This window comes from Podarcis melisellensis (assembly GCF_964234715.1).
Source record: "Podarcis melisellensis genome assembly, chromosome: 1".
In the NCBI taxonomy this organism is placed as follows: Eukaryota; Metazoa; Chordata; class Lepidosauria; order Squamata; family Lacertidae; genus Podarcis; species Podarcis melisellensis.
The window spans coordinates 43,977,489-43,996,648 of NC_138528.1; the positions used below are offsets into that span (position 1 = coordinate 43,977,489).

General features: G+C 41.6%; 1 protein-coding gene across 1 annotated transcript in view; it reads right to left on the reverse strand.

The window, feature by feature from the left end:
• Positions 1-308: 308 nt before the first annotated feature.
• LOC309377922 (cytosolic phospholipase A2 epsilon-like) overlaps positions 309-19,160 on the reverse strand; it is a 35,515-nt gene continuing 16,663 nt past the window's right edge. The window contains exons 9-22 of the mRNA XM_081925612.1: positions 18,422-18,485; positions 17,159-17,322; positions 16,177-16,257; positions 15,056-15,093; positions 14,311-14,446; positions 11,979-12,115; positions 10,012-10,234; positions 9,245-9,359; positions 8,240-8,377; positions 7,245-7,352; positions 5,500-5,697; positions 3,657-3,823; positions 2,829-3,015; positions 309-1,643 (exon numbers count right to left, since the gene is read on the reverse strand). Coding sequence (XP_081781738.1) covers positions 1,423-1,643; positions 2,829-3,015; positions 3,657-3,823; positions 5,500-5,697; positions 7,245-7,352; positions 8,240-8,377; positions 9,245-9,359; positions 10,012-10,234; positions 11,979-12,115; positions 14,311-14,446; positions 15,056-15,093; positions 16,177-16,257; positions 17,159-17,322; positions 18,422-18,485 — 1,977 coding nt within the window. The 3' untranslated portion in view covers positions 309-1,422. The remainder of the gene's footprint in view (positions 1,644-2,828; positions 3,016-3,656; positions 3,824-5,499; positions 5,698-7,244; positions 7,353-8,239; positions 8,378-9,244; positions 9,360-10,011; positions 10,235-11,978; positions 12,116-14,310; positions 14,447-15,055; positions 15,094-16,176; positions 16,258-17,158; positions 17,323-18,421; positions 18,486-19,160) is intronic.

Consider the following 19,160-nt stretch of genomic DNA (forward strand, 5'->3'; position numbering starts at 1 on the left):
TAGCTGTGCATATTGAAGCTAAGATCATGTGGATGACCCTTTTTTATTTGTTGTAATCTTTTTGGTGATCATGACAATATATGAGGAAATTATGAGGAGAGGAGTTTACCATTCTTGTATTTCTTTTCTTTGTTACAAGTTTATATGACTTATTTGAATTACAACTTTGTAAACATAATACTTTAATATATATGTATATGGTTGCATGTCACCCCAATCTCTGAGCTGTGCAAGATTTCAGGGGTTCCAAACACTTACCCAGAGTTCGTGTTTCCTTTTGGGAATGAGGCACAGCAGAGACAGTGGTGTCTTTGAGATATATGGTTTATTTACACACATATAAAACCTGAGCCTGCAATGGAGGGATTCATAGAATTAACACCCCCAAAAGGGTCTTGCTTCTCCCATAGCTACAGTCTTTGATTCAAACACTGTGCTTTGTGTTTTTTTCCCCTTTCTAGCTTGCAACTTTACCTCTAGGTGACATTACACACACTTCACTTTAAACTCTGACTTTTGTCTTTTTAACTATCTAAAAGCTTGAGCATGGAGCCCCACCCATTCAACCCCTCTCTTTTACTTTCTTAATGGCCCGTCACATTTCCCTTTGTTCTCATTTAATGGCCCTTCGCCCAGGCAATTACCTGAAAACAGGAAGCTAGCCTGGCCTGATTAGCTTTTAGCACTTACTGGATTCAGGAATTTAGAGGTCTGGCACCGCCAAACTCATAACAGTATTTCTCAATCTGAATTTTCACATAGGGAAGGCTGATTCACATATGAACACTCCATTGCTTCATGATAGTTCATAGTATTGAAACCAAGATCAATCATATCTCTAGAAGATGCTGAGAACAAATTCACATTATATGTACATCACTTGATATCATATTGGTCTCATTTAATGAGCTCATGCTGAACATGCAAACTTTCTCCATTTCAAGGTATTGTATCTGGGTTAATATTAAGTGAGAGGGGAGTTCTGTTCTGGTTTGTTTGATTGGTAATGGCTGCTTCATATTGCCATCATCAACTGACAATCATGCATTTATGAACAAGACCTGAAGCTTAGAGGCCTATTATAGATATTCGTATTTTGTCAATGGCTTTTGTCATTAAGCTTCGGTTGCTGAGGCATTATAACTCAGGTCTATATTTTAGCAAAGCCTCTGTAGTGCTGGACTCGAGCCTAAGACGGCCATGTTCCAGCCCCTCATTGGTGACCAATTGCGAGTAGATATCTCTCAGTCATTATCTCCCAATTTGTTTCCTACCATATTTGTATGCAAACAAAATAACAAAGCACCTTGGTACACTTGGGGCACATAAATCACAAATAATAATTAGCAAGTTCCCATTTCTGTAATACTGGCAAGTGGCAGAAAATGCAGAAAATACATTTGGAGAGGGTTAAGAAGAGAGTCATAGTGACTGTTGCTTCTGCTGCTTCTTTCGTTGTACTGCTGTACGCAGAGCCTGAAAAATCATATGTTGATTATTGAGGATATTGTAGTTGGTCAAATTTAACAGCTTGTTGAAATTAGCCTCTGAATACTGCAGCGCGCCAGTAGCAAATGAGGTAAATACAGTGCTGCTGACATCAACTTGGCCTTCCTCCATCTCGCTAGGACTGCGTTCTACACCTATGGAAACAAGATGGAAGGAAATAATGTGTGTTATAATCCATATGATATGCAATTATCTTTTTGCCATTTTAGTAGAATCACTTCGCATCAAGATCAAGGAGAAAGATTTGGGGGGGGGGAATGTGTGTGGATAAGCTCAACATCAGGATTTTCAGAAAATGCCGCCCCTAAATAAACCAGAGCTGGGGAACCTCTGGCGCCCTAGATGCTGTTGAGCTATAACTCTTACTATTCTGACCACTGACCATGTTGGATGGGGCTTGTGGGTCCAACAATATATGGAGAGCCACAAGACCCCCCTCCCCATCACTGGTCAATAACTTCTAATTTCATTAGAACATTGAAATAAGTTGTGGGGGGGGTGTAATGCATCGCAAGAGCAGCCAAGCTTCGCATTCTTATCAAGGAGTCAGAGAGGAGAGTATGAGCATATTCACCACTGCTTGTTAATTGCTCAGCCACTTCAGTTTCCTGTGAAAAACTGGCAAGAAATCTCTGCCCATTTATTACTAGGCTATTTGACACAACCTCATCTTGGTAAAACACGCTGTCAGAATGGATGAGATGAGGAAAATCTTGAAGGTAACTGAAACCAGTTTGAGGCTGTGATGGTTGGGCATTTGTGTTTATGGTCTATATTTGTATATATTTATAATAAAGGGGAGAAGATCTCCATCTGCCACATTCTTCTCGGTTTTTAATGCAGCAGTGCAACAAGTGCTGAGTGAATGGGTTGAAGACTAGAAGTTGAAGGCTAGAAGCTAGAAGGAAGATTGGAAAAAGTAGACTGGGTTGGGGGTAAAAGATGATGAGTCAGTGGAACAAAATAAGACAGATTGAAGTGAGGATGCTACATAGAACCCAGGGTCCATGATCCAAAGAGCCACCATGCAGATGGAGGACAGCACCTCACACACCCAGAGCTGCTCTTCTGTTTCCACTGCAGCACTTGCTACTGCCAAAGTGACAACACACTTTTCAAATTGAGCAGTGGCTTTTTACTTGGGCAGCATAGAGTGCTATTGTCAAAAAGGGAAAGTCTGGGTATGCATAGAGCTTTTTTTGCTCTCTCCTGCATATGTCCTCTCTTTTGATCCCAGCCTATGTGTGTGTGTGTCATGAAAATAAGCAGATAAGAAAGTCATGTTGTCTTCAGGAAGACTATTGCTCTTCTTTACTCACCAGGAGCTTTGTATTTTTGGAAGGTATCGCATACCAGGGGAAAATACAGCAATATGGGAGCCTTTGGACTCTCTGCTTTGTCGAAGAGGTAGCATTCCTTGAGATGCTTCCTGTCTTCATCTGTCAGCACAACCTTGGGAAATGGAATGCCCTGCTCCGCATAGTATTTTGTAGCTAGATCCAATGGCTAGAGCATTAAACATGAACAACATCAGAACCCAAAGAGATATGGTTACAGCTTTCCTTTCTCAAAAGCTAGTAGTTGCACTAGAAGGATGATATGGCACTTATCAGGGATATTTGGGGTATGGGTACTCTTGTCTTGGCATAGGTACGTGGATCAGATTTTCTAGCACTATGAGTACCGTATATAAAATGGTGATGATGAAGGAGGAGGACACAATAATAATTGTCCAAGGTCAATTGTCTGGGATGTCCACTGTCCTCTCCCAGGGGCTGTTTCTCTTTTGCTTGTTCTCTCTTTCCATGAAAATACTGAGGATCAGAAAGCAAAGCCATCTTTCTCTGCATTACTTCCCTTGTAAGAAGACTATGTAAAAAGCTGAAGCTAGCTCTTTGGTGGTAGGGAGAAATGGGGACCACCTGCCTGCCCCCCAGAATTACTGCATATCTCAGTCGTCCTTGGAAGAAGAAGAAAATAATCCATTTTTTATATCAAATGTGAAGCTACACCAAATAACTATATGGCATAGCACAAGTACTTTTTCAAGCTCTTCCAGTCTTCTGTTAATATTTGAAGTAAAAAATTAATGAAAAGATGAATGGTTATGATCAAGTTGCTACAGATAATAAAAAGAATCTTCTCACCAATGTCTGTGATCCTCCACTATAATTTAAATGCAAAATAAGGTCCACTTTCCTCTCTGGCCTCAGAAGCGGTGGGCAGCTGGTATTGATGAAAAAAGCTGTGTCTGTCAGTTCCAAATATTCTGGTGTTTCATTCAACTTGTTGGGGAAATTATCTAGTACAGTATCTGAAAGGCAAATTCGTTAGCATTATATGCAATGTTGCAAAGAAAACTCAATTAATTATGTATCATTAACAGGTTAATGATGCTACAGTGCAGCCTTAATTTACTTATTCATTGTTTAGATGCCTCTTTTGATAGATGCCTCTTTTGATAGATGCCTCTTTTGATAACAAGTACCTTTTATACTTTCATTTTTTCCTTCAACTTTTGAAATTTCAGTTGATCCAACAAAGCAATGATAGACCTATCAAGAAAGAAGCTATGTGCCCGAGACCCCAAATTATTTATCTTAGTTTGCCTTTACAGTGGTACCTGGGTTAAGAACTTAATTTGTTCTGGAGGTCCGTCCTTAACCTGAAACTGTTCTTAACCTGAGGTACCACTTTAGCTAATGGGGCCTCCTGCTGCCGCCACACGATTTCTGTTCTCATCCTGAAGCAAAGTTCTTAACTGAGGTACTATTTCTGGGTTAGCGGAGTCTGTAACCTGAAGAGTCTGTAACCGAGGTACCACTGTATAGTTCATACTAAATCCTAGCAGATTAAATTCAGAGAAACCAGAATGCATCCTGCTGTAGGGTTAGTGGAGAGGAGAGATAAAGATTTTAAATTGTGCTTATTAGTACAGCAATGTTATCAACAGCAATTCTTTCCCCCATGCCTTATGATTGTTTTTCTGTTAATACATTTACAAAATATTTGTTTTGAAATGCTTAATAATTTCTTTTTAAAGAATCATTGCATTTACTGTATATCTCACCTTTCCTCCAGGGAACTCAAGGTGGGGTACATAGCTTGCTGCCTCCCCAGTTAATTCCCACAACAAGAGGTTAGGTTGAGAGTGAGTGTCCAGCCCAAGACCACCCAGTCAACTTCATGGCTGAATAGGGATTTGAACCCTGGTCTCCCAGGTCCTAGTCCAATATTCTAACCTCTACACCACTCCCTAGGTTCATCTTTTAAATAACCAAAAAGGACCCCAGGTCACCATGACTAAAACAACGTAGTTGTAATGCCATTCCTTCAAACCTCCTTTACGTTTCTTCTTTTGCTACTCCAGTTCTCGGAAACAGACAAGCATGAAGTGTTTCTGGAAAGCCTGAACCTCAGAATAATTGTTAATGTAATGTAATGTATCTGCATAATGTATTCTGGGTGTACAAGGAACAAGAAGGGAGAACAGTCAAGGAAGAAATGAAGAATGACTGGCTGCACATGTTCCAAACATGCTCTGTTTTAGCATTCCCAGTCTAATCTCACTTCTGTTGTATCTGTTTTCAACAAATACTCTCCCTGTAATTATGAGAATTTCATTTCCCAGAAAGTGGAAGAAGCAACAAAGGAATCATCTATCTTTTACCTGGTTTTCACCAACAGGAAGGAACTACTGCATATGCCCAGCACCATCTTGAGGCTATTTCTGCCCTGCCACCACTACTGGGCAAAGAGGCTGATGAACTGAGATGTGGATGGAAAAAGAAGTGGAGGCTAACTTGGGAGCTGGCAACTGTTGACCAAGGAGGCAGAGGATTAGCTGTTTCTCCTCAGCTGAGAAACATGTAACATCCAGGTGTATGGTGTGCACAGGCTTCTATGGGGAGAGGATCATAAGACATATCCAATACAAAAGAAAAGAGAGAGGGGAGAAGGAATCTGAGTAAATGAGTACAAGGGAATTACCTTTCCACATTGAAAACCTGTCATTCTCCAAGTATTTATTGTTGACTTGGAGGCCCCTCATGAAATTGCCATATTCTGCAACAATTGGCCGCATTGTTACAACATCTCTAAGCACATCTGTGAGGCTTCCGCTGGGGGTGAAGAGGCGTGTTGGTGGCACATCTGGCCGGCGAAGCTTGCTGGTCAGAGTACCATCTTCTGTGGAACACATGACAATTTTGTTTAGATCCCTTACTCAAAATGCACCTTGATAGTACCAATACAGCTACTGCTGCTACGAGGGGAAGCAGGTGGCACTGTGGTCTAAACCACTGAGCCTCTTGGGATTGCTGATCAGAAGGTTGGCGGTTCGAATCCCCACAATGGGGTGAGCCCCCATTGCTCTGTCCCAGCTTCTGCCAACCTAGCAGTTCAAAAGCACGCCAGTGCAAATAGATAAATAGGTACCACTGCGACAGGAAGGTAAATGGTGTTTCTGTGCGCTCCCTCTGTCTGAAAGCAAGATGAGCGCTGCAACCCCATAGCTGCCTTTGACCGGACTTAACCATCCAGGGGTCCTTTACCTTTACCTTTTTACTGCTGCTACTATTAACAGTAACAAATGCTTAAGGTTTTAAAAGGCATGTTTTTGCTGTGTGTCTTTAAAATCAGATAGGGCTATATTTTAGCCTGTTTACTCTTCAATCCATTTTTAAGCAACCTCTATGTCATACAGTCCCACTCCCCTAAATTATTCTCTACCTTCATGATCCAAAATAGGCCAAAATAATTTGCTAGCTTTGGGCATTTAACTATAAATCATGGCATTTAACTATAAATTATAGCAAATCTAAGATCCAACTGTTTGCTAAAGACCACGGGAAATGTAGTTTCCTCCTCACAGACCGACCATTCCCAGTACCCTTAACAAACTACTGTTCCCAGGGGTGCCAACATGAATAAAATATTGCAAGGGGAGGGTAAGCCCCACCCTGCATAATCGATCACATGACTGGGCTCACCTGTACCATTTGAAGGGCAATGCCCATTAACTTTGCAGGGGCTCGGTCCCCTCAAATATTTTATTGGGGAGGGCGAAGGGATCTTGGCGCCTAGGAGTTGCCTGCTATCACAGTCCCCAAGATTCCTTGAGAGGAAATTGTGCACTTTAAATGTGCATTGCATGCACCTTAAATGTATAATGTGGATCTTCCCAGAGTGTCTTACTTGGAAGAAAGATATCTTTATTTAAGCAGGTAAAAGCACAGGCTCAGCAGTAGACACAGTGCTCAAGAGTCACAATTCTGGTGTTCAGAAACAGGTGTCCCAATGAACTTTCCCACCCCCTCCAAGCTTTTAAAAGGAGGTATGGAGTGGTCATTTGAGACTCTCTAGCCTTGTGGGGTGGTTGTATCTGCTCCCATCTGTGAAGGTGGCGCCCGGATATAGGCAACAAGACTGCAGCCTCCTGTTCAGGCTCCTGCCATAGCTGATCAAAGTCTTCCCCAGTCTCCACTAAGGCTTTCTGCTCTGCAGGAAGGTCAGAGAGGGGAAGCTAGCATCCTGCTCTCCCTTCCAAAGTGACTGAAGTGGAAAGGAGAGATTCGCCCCGCCTCCTCCAACCCATGTTCCACAAATTGAGCTCTTTCCCTGTTTCTTCCTCCTCCATCAGAGCCGGCCAACCCAAGCTTGATCCCAACAGTGCTGTGTGGCTCATGATAGAGCCCAAGGTACATTAACCAAAGAAGAAATGATGTTCTACTGACCAATATCCACCACTCTGTCTCTTGTCCACCTGTGCCAGAAGTCTTCTGAACAGTCAGCTAAATACAATGCATCCAGCAAACTTTGGGAATATATATTACTCAACATGCCTGAGAAGCATAGAAAATGCAAAAGTAAAATAAAAACCATTTGATATCAGAGGCCAGATACATTTTTAATTAGCTCTGATGTAATTTCCAGGTGATGGTAAAGAGGGTGTTGCATTTGTTTCTTTCATTTATTGTTTTGAAATGGATATCATGTTCACTAATATTTTACTAATTACTGTGTTTACTATTTCCTGTCGTCAGTGCTATTTTTCTAGGGGGGAAAGGTGCCAGAACTCACCACAAATGCCTCCCTTATTCTTTATTAATGGCAATGGTGCCCATCTGAGAGGTGCCAGAACTAAAAAAAAAGAGCCTGTAGTGCAGTTCTCATTCCCATCAGTAATGTGTGAAAGATGAGTATATAGTTAAAAAAAAAACCTGTGTGAGTGGTAAGGAGTCAATTTCAAAATACAGGCAACTAAAACAATATAGATTTTGTTGGTATCTCTGTTCAGGTCTTCAAAGACCACCTCTCTCCATATGACTCTGTGTTCAGCATCTGAGGCCCTTCTTTGTGTGCCTCCTCCACAAAAGGTCCAGGAGGTGGCAACACAAGAACAGGCCTTCTCTGCCGTGGCTCCCCATCTGTGGAATGCTCTCCCCAGGGAGGTTCAGCTGGCACCTTCATTATACACCTTTAGGTGCCAGGCGAAAATGTTCCTCTTTAACCAGGCCTTTGGCTGATTAACATTTTATACCTCTATTAAATGTATTTGTGGGAGAGGGGTTATTTCTTTGTGTGTTTTTTTGTTCTTGTTTTTATCTTGTGCTTTTATACTGCATATTGTATTTTGTGCTTTTATATTGTATTTTTATGTTGTGAACCACCCTGAGATCTGCAGATGAAGGGCGGTATTCAAATTTCATAAATAATAATAATAAGTCACCTTGCATGTAACAGAGCTCAGATTCCGGCAGCTTCTTTGTCAAGTGGCCCATGTAGAACTGACTTCCAAAATGTTCCACATTAATGAAAGCTCCATATTTCAAGAAGCCTACTTCATAGGGAGTAAATTCCACCCACTCTGCAAACAACCATATAAAAATATTTGTTAAGTACAGTGTAATTATTGTGAAAGACAGGTAAGAAATCTAATAAATGAATGATGTAATAATTACACTGTAGGGAACACTGCAATAAAATCTGCATTCTACCTCTCTGTGATAATCATAATTAACCGTTTCAATGGATTTGGAAATCACAACTCCCCATCCCTCTTACAGAAACTCTACACCTATCAGCCAATCACCCATTCCCACCACCCTTCTGAGTAATACCCCTCCCCACCCTCTCACTATAAGGGTCTGGTGACTTCTGTTTCAGTGTATCTGAAGAAGTGTGCATGCACACGAAAGCTCATACCCAGAACAAACTTAGTTGGTCTCTGAGGTGCTACTGGACAATTTTTTAATATACTTTTTTATATCTCTCTAACAGCATTCATGCAGCAACTGCTCCACATGGCAGCCATAATGTGTTACTACACCCTCCTAAATGGGTCTCCTTCATCTGTAGCTGACAGTGAAGTGGAAACTCTCTGTGCAACAAGAGTAATTTACAAAGGAAGCCAGTACTCGGAGCTATCACTGTATGGGAGCACTTTCCATGCGATTATTGTTTCAAGTATAGAGCAGGCCTAAAAGGAGGGCGAATGAGTACTCAAGAGCACTCAATGTGGTATCAAAGACTGACAGGACTTAATTGCTCAAGATCCAAGAATTCTCTTAGTATTTTGAAACAAAGGTATAATTCTGTAAAAAAATGTACACAACTCACAATCTGTGCTGCACCACCGCCAGGAGATTTAGTATCTATTAGTGGGAAAGTGTCAACAAATAGTCTTCACCTGGCCCCCCGCTTTCGAAGCAAGCTCAAATAAATTTGTCCCTACCTTTAAAATCTAGAGTGCTGTATCTTTCTTTGACATTGAGAGCAAGGTAGATGGGAAGTGGGTTCTGACCCAGATTCACAGCCTGTCGTTGATCTGAGAGCTTGTGATGATTGGGCTGTTTGGGAAAAACAGCAGTCAGCAGAAGAGACATTGGCACAAATAAATTTCACAAAGAACCTGTCATAATACATCTTGGCATCCTCATCTTGGGTCAGACCCAGACTTTGCTCCTTACCTATGAGAGGCAACGTTTGCCAATTCCTCCTTCCCAGTGCAGTTGCACAATACTCCAGAGTGCTGGAGATCTTGTTATGGATGCTTTAGCTGAGATGCCTGTATTGCAGGGGATTGGACTAGATGACTCTTGGGTTCCCTACAACTTTACAATTCTATGATTTCCTGACCTCTCCTCTCCAAGCATACCCCATAAATCTGTTCTGGGTCCCCCACAACCTTCCAGATCAAATGTATGGGGCACACAGGAGACACACAGAGAGAGGACAGAAAAACTCCATTGCCCTGCTAAATCTCCTTGTGATGGTGCTAACGGTTCAGTGGATACTGCCCAATATTTTAACATATTTAGATGCAAGCTTGTGTTGTTGTTTCCATCCCAACTCTTCACAACAGGTGTGCTGTCAATGTAAATTAAAGAAATAATAGCAAACACCCTTTCCCCTTTCTGTGCTCAATTTGTTTCATATTTCCCCCATATGCCAGCCCACATTATGCTTCCCACCCACCCCCAAAAAGTATTAATACAATACCTCATCATTAAACATGGATTCAATAATGAGCCCCCAGAGATCTATAAAAGAGAGCTTATATCCATCTCGGTGCCTCTGACAGATTTCCTTTTCATAGTATGTTAAGCGCCTCCGAGAAAAACAGGAAAGCTTGTTTTTCATGACATGTTTCCGAGCATCATTGATATGTGCTTCCAAATCTTTTTGCGACCAGTTGGCATCTTCATATAAATTTATCATGGTCCTAAGGAAAATAAATTTAAAAAGGAGAAGCTAAAATTGTAACTGGCCACAGACTTTGGGCAAATACAAATGGCCATTTATCAACTAGCAGCTAATCGTGTTACGGGTGCTCAAGGAATTTTTTGCATCCATGTTCTAAGGCAAACTCACCTGATCTGCACTCCATGGACTATTGTGCAGATCAGAATGTAGCCTTCCTTAGAAAGCTAATTGCTTGAGGTGGTCTGGGGGTGCTTTTTTAAAAAGGCACAACTTTTGAAAAAGATAATAATAGCTGCTCCAAGCAGTTGGAAAGCACAGCATCTGCCACTGTGCACATTGAAAACGAGACTGTAAATGCCCCTAGAGCAATGGGACACAAGGACATCCCATTTCTCTCAAGGACCCATATTGGTCCCAGAGACATTTGCTCTCAGGAGTATTTGCAGCCCCATTTTCAATCCACTCAGAGGAAGCCATGCTATCACCTGTTTTAAAAAGAAGAAAATAAATGTCAAAAGGCAGGCCTAGGGCCACCCCACAACTGTCTGTCTGTATGTCTTTTTTCTGGGTTAGAATGTTCTTCAGAGTTCTTATGGGGGCAGAAATGCAAATTAAAACAGGAATGGAACAGAACAGAATTAAAATGAATACATATGAAAGTGAATTAGACTGAACTGTCTATCCCAAACTCGGCCCTCCAGATGTTTTGGGACTACAAATCCCATCATCCCTGACTACTGGTCATGTTAGCTAGGGATGATGGGAGTTGTAGTCCCAAAACATCTGGAGGGCCAAATTTGGGGGTGCCTGGTCTATCCCTAGTTGATGTGACTATTCAATGAGCAACTCATCTAGAACATCCTGCCAATCAGTTAGCAGCATTTTATCACACATCTGCACCCAATCAACAATCCAGGGAAGCAAAGGACCAGTTAAATTATCCTCACCAATTTTCATAATAAGTTTCCACATCACTTTCATATATAAAACAAGTTTTCACTGAAATACTGTTAGGTTCCAAGGATTTTGCAAATCTGATGCAAACAGCAATGAAGGTCATGTTACCCACCCTCTCCTCAAAATAATAATAATAATAATAATCTGACTCTTAACTGATTTGGAAGTTGCTAAAGATTCCTAAACAATATAAGTTGTTGTTGCTTAGGTCGGAAGCTTTTCAAAAGGGTTGCCTATGGTCATATCAAGACTAGGAAACTGATTGTATTGTGTTGCATTGCAGTTTGGTCTCAGCATCTGACAATGTTTGAAATGCATATATACAGTACTTCATTTCCCTAGAACTATAGACTCAGTTTTTTATTTCTGTTTTTCTAATCACACTGAGTATATTTTCCATTAATTAATAAATCTGAAAAATGGGGAGGTAGTTGTGGTGACAAGGCTTGGTTCCATTGAATCGGGACCATGAAGTCACCAGGCTTATTTTGTGATTTTAAAAAAAAATCCTTGGTAAAATTGCACAAATTCAGCATAAATAATTTTTTTATTGTTTGATTTTATACAGTGACTGTTTTGCTAAACAAAGGAGGAATGGCAGGGACTATCCAGGAGAGGTACAGAAAGGCTTGTTTCTATTTCATGTGGTACAAAGTTTTCCATGGATGTTGAACGCTAAAGAACAACTGAAGGGATACACATAAAATGTGCCGTCACCTCATGTGATTACCCCATGGCAGAAGGTTGTAAGGAAATTCTGCAGGTCTGGATACATCCCTAATAGTTTTGCTCCATGTTCTCCTTACCATGTTGTGCCAGATAAACCAGCGGTGTATGAAATACAGTCTAAGAGATTCAGCTTCTGGAGAGCTAATAGGCTGCCGTACATCGCAGTCATGGATCTTACGCCACCTGCTGTTGTCATCACAGCCACAATGGGAACCTGAATAAATTTGAGAGCAGTTATTCACAAATTTGCAAAAGTGGGAAGATTGAAGGACTGAGCAGAATCACACACCCTTTTTTTTTTTACAAAAAAGCTTAATCACATATCCCAAAAGCTCATCAGGGATGAAAGATTCTATCAATTTCAGTTTCTCTCACTTAAATTGAGTTCACTACATTTCCATTTATCTATATATTTAAATAAAATGTTCTCACAATATTCGCCAGCATTTTAGTACACATCTTGATATGCAATTTTGCCAAAGATACACAGTTTTTGTTGAAGAACTGCATCACAAAATGAGGAGAAATGTGGATCTTGGTTTTGGTTCTGGTACCTCGGCTATGGAATGCCCTCCCCATTTCCATTTGCTGAGCACCATGCTTCATTTTGGCCTTTAGTGAGGGGGCATCAAAATGGAAGGTGCAGGAACTGCTGCTGCTGCTGCTTGGGCTGCCTCCTAAGTTGTCTGTTTCCCAGCTTGCTCACATGAAAGCACAGGTGAGTTGGGGGAGATGGCAACAGCTGTGGAGCATTACACAGATGCTGACAGCATCCCCAAAACGCAGGGCACTGAAGTGTTGAAGTGAGGGTCCTAGGAAATTAATGAGTGAACAGAAGCTGAAGGAGTAAATAGGACAAGCCAATACTCTTGCGGAAGGAAGGAGAGAGAGAAAAAGTGAAGGCAGAAGGATAAGTGGGTCGGCTGCAAGCACAGCCAGAGCAAAGAATGATTAAGAGCAATTCTGGGTTGTTCAGAGTTATGCCAAACCAGGAAGCAAACACTGTACAATACCATAGGCTGGTGAAGAGAACTGATACACTACAGGAGGGAAACCACATGGTGTAGGTAGGCAGGAAAGCTCTACATTATGGGATATGAGATAGAAAATGTGTCCTGTGGTGAAAAGGGATTTCCAAGAGCTAGTGGTACAAGTCCCCCCTGGTAGTCCTGGGACTCTCAGGATCCTTGGGACCTAAAGAAGATTATTTCTGACAATGGTGAATACAGGCAAGTGTATAATAATGCACACTAGGGCAAACAAATCTTAACAGAATCATTTCTGCTCACACAATCTAGGCTTCTCACTCTTTTTCTGTCTCCATACACCTCCCCACAGTGTGGGGAGCTTTAGACTTCCAGAGCTCTCCCTTCAGGGCCCAACTCTCCACACATCCTCCACAATTATTTTATGTTACAATAGTATACATGAATGTGTAAGATATTATGCATGAATTAGGCCATATGAAATAGACCTTCTTGGTAGTGGCGCCCGCCCTGTGGAACGCCCTCCCATCAGATGTTGAGGAAATAAAAACTATCTTGACATTTAGAAGACATCTGAAGGCAGCCCTGTTTAGGGAAGTTTTTAATGACTAATAATAATGATAATAATAATAATAATAATAATAATAATAATAATAATAATAATAATTTATTATTTGTACCCCGCCCATCTGGCTGGGTTTCCCCAGCCACTCTGGGCGGCTTCCATAGAAACCAGAAAACACTAAAATATCATACATTAAAAACTTCCCTGAACAGGGCTGCCTTAAGATGTCTTCTGAATGTCAAGTAGTTGTTTATCGTTTTGACATCTGATGGGAGGGCGTTCCACAGGGCGGGCGCCACTACCGAAAAGGCCCTCTGCCTGGTTCCCTGTAGCTTTGCTTCTCGCAATGAGGGAACCGCCAGAAGGCCCTCGGCACTGGACCTCAGCGTCCGGGCAGAACGATGGGGGTGGAGACGCTCCTTCAGGTATACTGGGCCGAGGCCGTTTAGGGCTTTAAAGGTCAACACCAACACTTTGAATTGTGCTCGGAAACGTACTGGGAGCCAATGTAGGTCTTTCAAGACCGGTGTTATGTGGTCTCGGCGGCCGCCCCCAGTCACCAGTCTAGCTGCCGCATTCTGGATTAGCTGTAGTTTCCGAGTCACCTTCAAAGGTAGCCCCACGTAGAGCACATTGCAGTAGTCCAAGCGGTTTTAATGTACTTTTAATCTTTGTTGGAAGCTGCCCAGAGTGGCTGGGAAAACCCAGCCAGATGGGAAAAATATAAATAAATTATTATTATTATTATTATTATTATTATTATTATTATTATGCATGGATGAACATGTGGCATGGACATATATGAATCCCTTTGCCACCGTTTTCTCTGCTCATCTTACATTGTGGTGGACATTATACCTCATCATCCTGCAGATCATCTTGAAGATTAAGAGCATTTTTCAAAGCAGCAGCAACGTATTTCTTGCGCTTAAAAATGAAGTCCTGCTCCTCTGGGCATACATCAAATCCCAAGCGCATGTCTAGGTTGTTCTGGCTAAATGATACAAACTCATATCATAAACCTGAGCAGCTAAATACACATAATATATGCATTATGATTTGAAGAAATTCCAGCACTCCAATGTTTGCCGTCAACAATTTGTATTTGGTACTATTTGACATGTAAAGTATTTAACAGCAATTGATAAAGAACTTGGAACAGTATTGCACATTTGATTGGTGAGTTTATAAAATTTCATATTTGGAAACTGTCAAAGTTGAAAACAATGAAGAGCTGCCAACCAGTTTAAAGAATCTAGAAGGTGGAAGTAAAAATCCTAGATTCAAATCTGAGTTTATTTTTGTTTATTTTAAAAAATCTGTTCAAAATCCAAATGAAAAAAAGAAATTGTGTCAAATTTTGAAAAATTGTCACTGCTCTAGCTTGAAACATCAGAAGTTGAACCCATGCCTTCCCCCATTCCTACACAAAGTGCTTTAGCACTACATGCATACCTATAAAAGCCAAGTAGAGAAGGATGTTCAGAAGGGAAGGTTACTTTTAAAGCAATTTCAGAAAGCTGCAAATTCTGTTAAATTTTAGACACACACACACAAGGCAAAGATTGAACTGCAAAGTCACTGCAAGGAGAAAAATGCTTACCAGCTTTCTGCTGTCACAAATACATTATATGCTTTGTCCTATAATAAAAATAAAAAAGTTATGATAATCTTCAAAAGAATTTTGTTTGTTCTCCTCCTTTATTAGTCCAACCTGATGATCATAATAAATAATAAGTTGAACCATCCTAACGTGATGTCTTGCAATTCATTGCTCTCAGACTCCATCAGTTCAGTTTACACAAGGGAAGTATGCTTTACAAAATGCATATACAGTGGTACCTCGGGTTACATACGCTTCAGGTTACATACCCTTCAGGTTACAGACTCTGCTAACCCAGAAATAGTGCTTCAGGTTAAGAACTTTGCTTCAGGATGAGAACAGAAATTGTGCTCCGGCGGCGCGGCAGCAGCAGGAGGCCCCATTAGCTAAAGTGGTGCTTCAGGTTAAGAACAGTTTCAGGTTAAGAACGAACCTCCGGAACGAATTAAGTACTTAACCCGAGGTACCACTGTAACAGTAACTTACAACATTCATGCAACAGACCATTCAGGGAGTTATTCATTCAGGTTATGAAGAATAAGTCCACAGATGCAGGTTCAGTGCTTATCAATTCTCTGACCTGTTTCAGATTTCAAACCTGTAACACCCACAATGTCCATCTCTGTGTATCTGCTGCACCTTTGTACACTGCATTTTGCCCCTACCTCAGAACTACTTTCAAGCTTACACTGGCTCCCTGCAAGCAAAATGGCTGCTTCATTCATTTCAACAGAAGGCCAAATCTGCATGCAAATTATTTCAGACCAATGGATCAACTCTCTCTATTAAAAATAATGGGTAGTCCTATGCATACAAAAGGTTTGAGCACATACAGATCCCACCACTGGAAGAATCAACGGTCAGCTACAATCCAGACAAGCAAATTACTAAACCACATTTTCTCCATTTACAGGTAGGTAGCTGTGTTGGTCTGCCGTAGTAAGAACAAAATAAAAAAAAATCCCTCCAGTAGCACCTTAGAGACCAACTAAGTTTGTTATTGGTATGGCCTTTCGTGTGCATGCACATTTCTTCAACCTTCCTGACCAGGTGCTCTCCAGATGTTCTGGACTACAACCCACATAGAAAACAAAATAAAATTGTTTGCAATCAGGACTCACGTTTGATATTTCCACTCTCTCTCCTATGCGAAGCTGATTCAAGGGCAAAGTTAGGGAGTTCGTGTGCCCTTTATCTGAACACTGAAGGAGGAAAAACAAATGGTCACAACACAATATGTTTTTAAAACCAAAAGGCATATTGCTTACCTAAATGTTGCCTGTCTCCTACTGCAATGACTAGAGAGCAGAATTACTAGTAGTGGATATATTGTGTAAACAGCACAAATTAAATTACATAATTCTGTGCAGAATTCCCCCCTTTGCATCATTTTTTCCTATTATTATTCTTATTAGAATACCTTTTTATTGGATTTCATAAACAAGAATCATAGGAATAATGAATGACACAAATAAATAGACCAGGTTTTCGCATGTCATTTGTGTATCACAAGAATAGCATATTAAATTTGCAGTAATATCTACAGCAAATGGTTCATTATTAGTGCTCAATGTATAAGCTCTAAGTTCTGGTTCGCCAGAAGCGGCTTAGTCATGCTGGCCACATGACCCAGAAGCTGTATGCCGGCTCCCTCAGCCAATAAAGTGAGATGAGCGCTGCAACCCCAGAGTCGGTCACAACTGGACCTAATGATCAGGGGTCCCTTTACCTTTTTAACCTGGAGGTCACATTTTTGCCAGATACAGAGCTGGGCATTGCAGGATAGGGTGCAGCTTCCATGTTTGGTGGGGCATTCACTATTGTGCCCACCTCCCTTTCTATTTCCCATAGCTTCTGTTGCCTCTCTCCTAATTTCAGTTTTTGGTTTCTAATGTCATTCATAACTTCCCCATGCCCCTAGTCCTTGTAAAAAAAAATTCCACATTCCTTAGAAAAACCAAATTGTAAGAGCAGAACTCAATTGTGAAACAAGCAAAGAGCATGCAATTTGCTTGACTTGTGCTAAGTATTTTGCCCAGCGCAGCCTGAAGATTTTATTGATGGTGTTCAACTTGGCATTTGAAATGGGTGACCACTACTTACACAAATGCAGCATTTCTTTGGGAATTCCACTTCCAGGTGTGGGTTACAGTACTTGACATAGTGGAACACTGTGGAGTTTGGTGGGGCAGATCTAGAACCATCGCCCAGTAAAATGCTCTGAGTATCTTCAAGGGATCCTTTCACTGTAAATGTGAATTCTTCTCCTGAGAGCAGAGAACACAAAAGAACTTCAGTATTAAAGTACACAGAAGCAGTGCTTTTTCTCTTTAAAAAAAATGCTTAGGGGTACTCTCATTTTCCTACTCATATTGAAATACTGCCCCTCAATGAGGCCAAACTTAGATTCACAAAATATTGAGGGGTATTTGTACCTCTGCGTACCCCCAGAAAAAAGCACTGCACAGAAGTACATCTTTATTTATAATATTTGTAATCCCTCCCACCAAGACCAGGGCAGCATACCTGTGCCTATTCTAGTTTCTCATTACAACAGAGCTAAGCCAAGTCAAGAGATAGCAACTTGCTCAAAGACACCCAGCCTGCCAAGAAGCAGCTGAAGAGATAGGATGGGGGTGGGGATTTCATGGGGAGAAAGCTGCACAATGATGACCATAATACCTTCTTCCCCATTGCAACTGCAGGGGGGCTGCAGTTTGGCAGGCTGTGATGGGGGAATACAATTCCCCACATGCAGAAGCAGCAAAATTTTGCAGCAAAAAAAAGGTGGATTTTGGTAGTGTCAGGAGAGAGGGTGGAAAGCAACAGTGGCGTAGCGTGGGTTGTCAGCACCCGGGGCAAGGCAAGTAATTTGCGCCCCCTAACCCGTGGATTTTAGTAGGGGCAGAGAGCCGCGAGTGCGAGTGCGCCCCCCCCAGATGTTGCGCCCGGTGCGGCCAGCCCCCCCTGCACCCCCCACGCTACGCCACTGGAAAGCAATCATGCACACAGGAAGCATATTTTTAGTTGGAGCAAGAGCAGGATCTGTCTGCAGAGCTAATGGGAAAATGAGAGACATTTACATGTCGTCTTATGCTTCCAGACTTTCTGCGGCAAATGCCAGGAATCAAGGGTACCGCCACCTGTTCAGTGCTAAGTAAGGAAAGGAGGAGAGTTAGTTTGATGAAACGTGTTCAACATGCACATTATCAGCCCATGATATGGAGATGGGAGTTTAAAGCTGGATCCAAGTATACTGAGTCCTTATTCAACGAACCTGATACTAATTTCAATCCTGGCTGCACTGAAGTCCTCTGAGGACTGTGTGCTTGATAGCTAGCGAGGTAAAATAATTAATAATCTTACTTCTAGCTTTTTTCTTATTTTCTCTTCCATACACCTCTACTTTTAGACAGCCAAGTTCCCGAGACTGCAAGGTAAAAGACAACAAAAATAGGGTAACATTTGTCAGCATACACCTACTCACACCAGATGCCCTGGCAGTGTCCTTTATTACAAACTGTTGAAGGCTCTTAGCTCTTTACAGGTGTTATAATTATGGCAATATCGTTCCTTTCCAAGTCCTGGAAAACTACAGTTTGAAGTGGAGAGATTGTTCTATCCTCGGAGGCTCCTCACTGTCATGACCCCAGAGTCCAGCAGTAAGGAAGACACCAAGTCTGGGGCAACCCAGTCAAATGGGCCAGGTACAAATGATAAAATTATCATTATTATTAATACTGAGTCACCATACTAGGTTCCTGACTCTGAGTCTGGTGCTAGTGATCAGATGACTACTGAACTGGCAAACGGGAGCCCCCTAAAGCAGCTCCCACAGCACTGAGGCCCATAGGGTCAGAGCCAGGATGCTACAGAACAGGGTTGGGGAACTTCCAGCCCACAGGTCGATCTTGGCCCACACGGCAATTTTCCTTAAACCACATCCACCCACTCATTACATCAGTTAATTGTTGAGAGTACAGGCTTCAAGAGACATCTCCCCCAGGCAGCTAATATTTCCAAAAGGCACCCTTTCCCTCCCTTCGCTTCCCATCAGGTGATCAGGAACAGAGGAAAATTGTCTTTTGGATGAATTGTCTGTGTA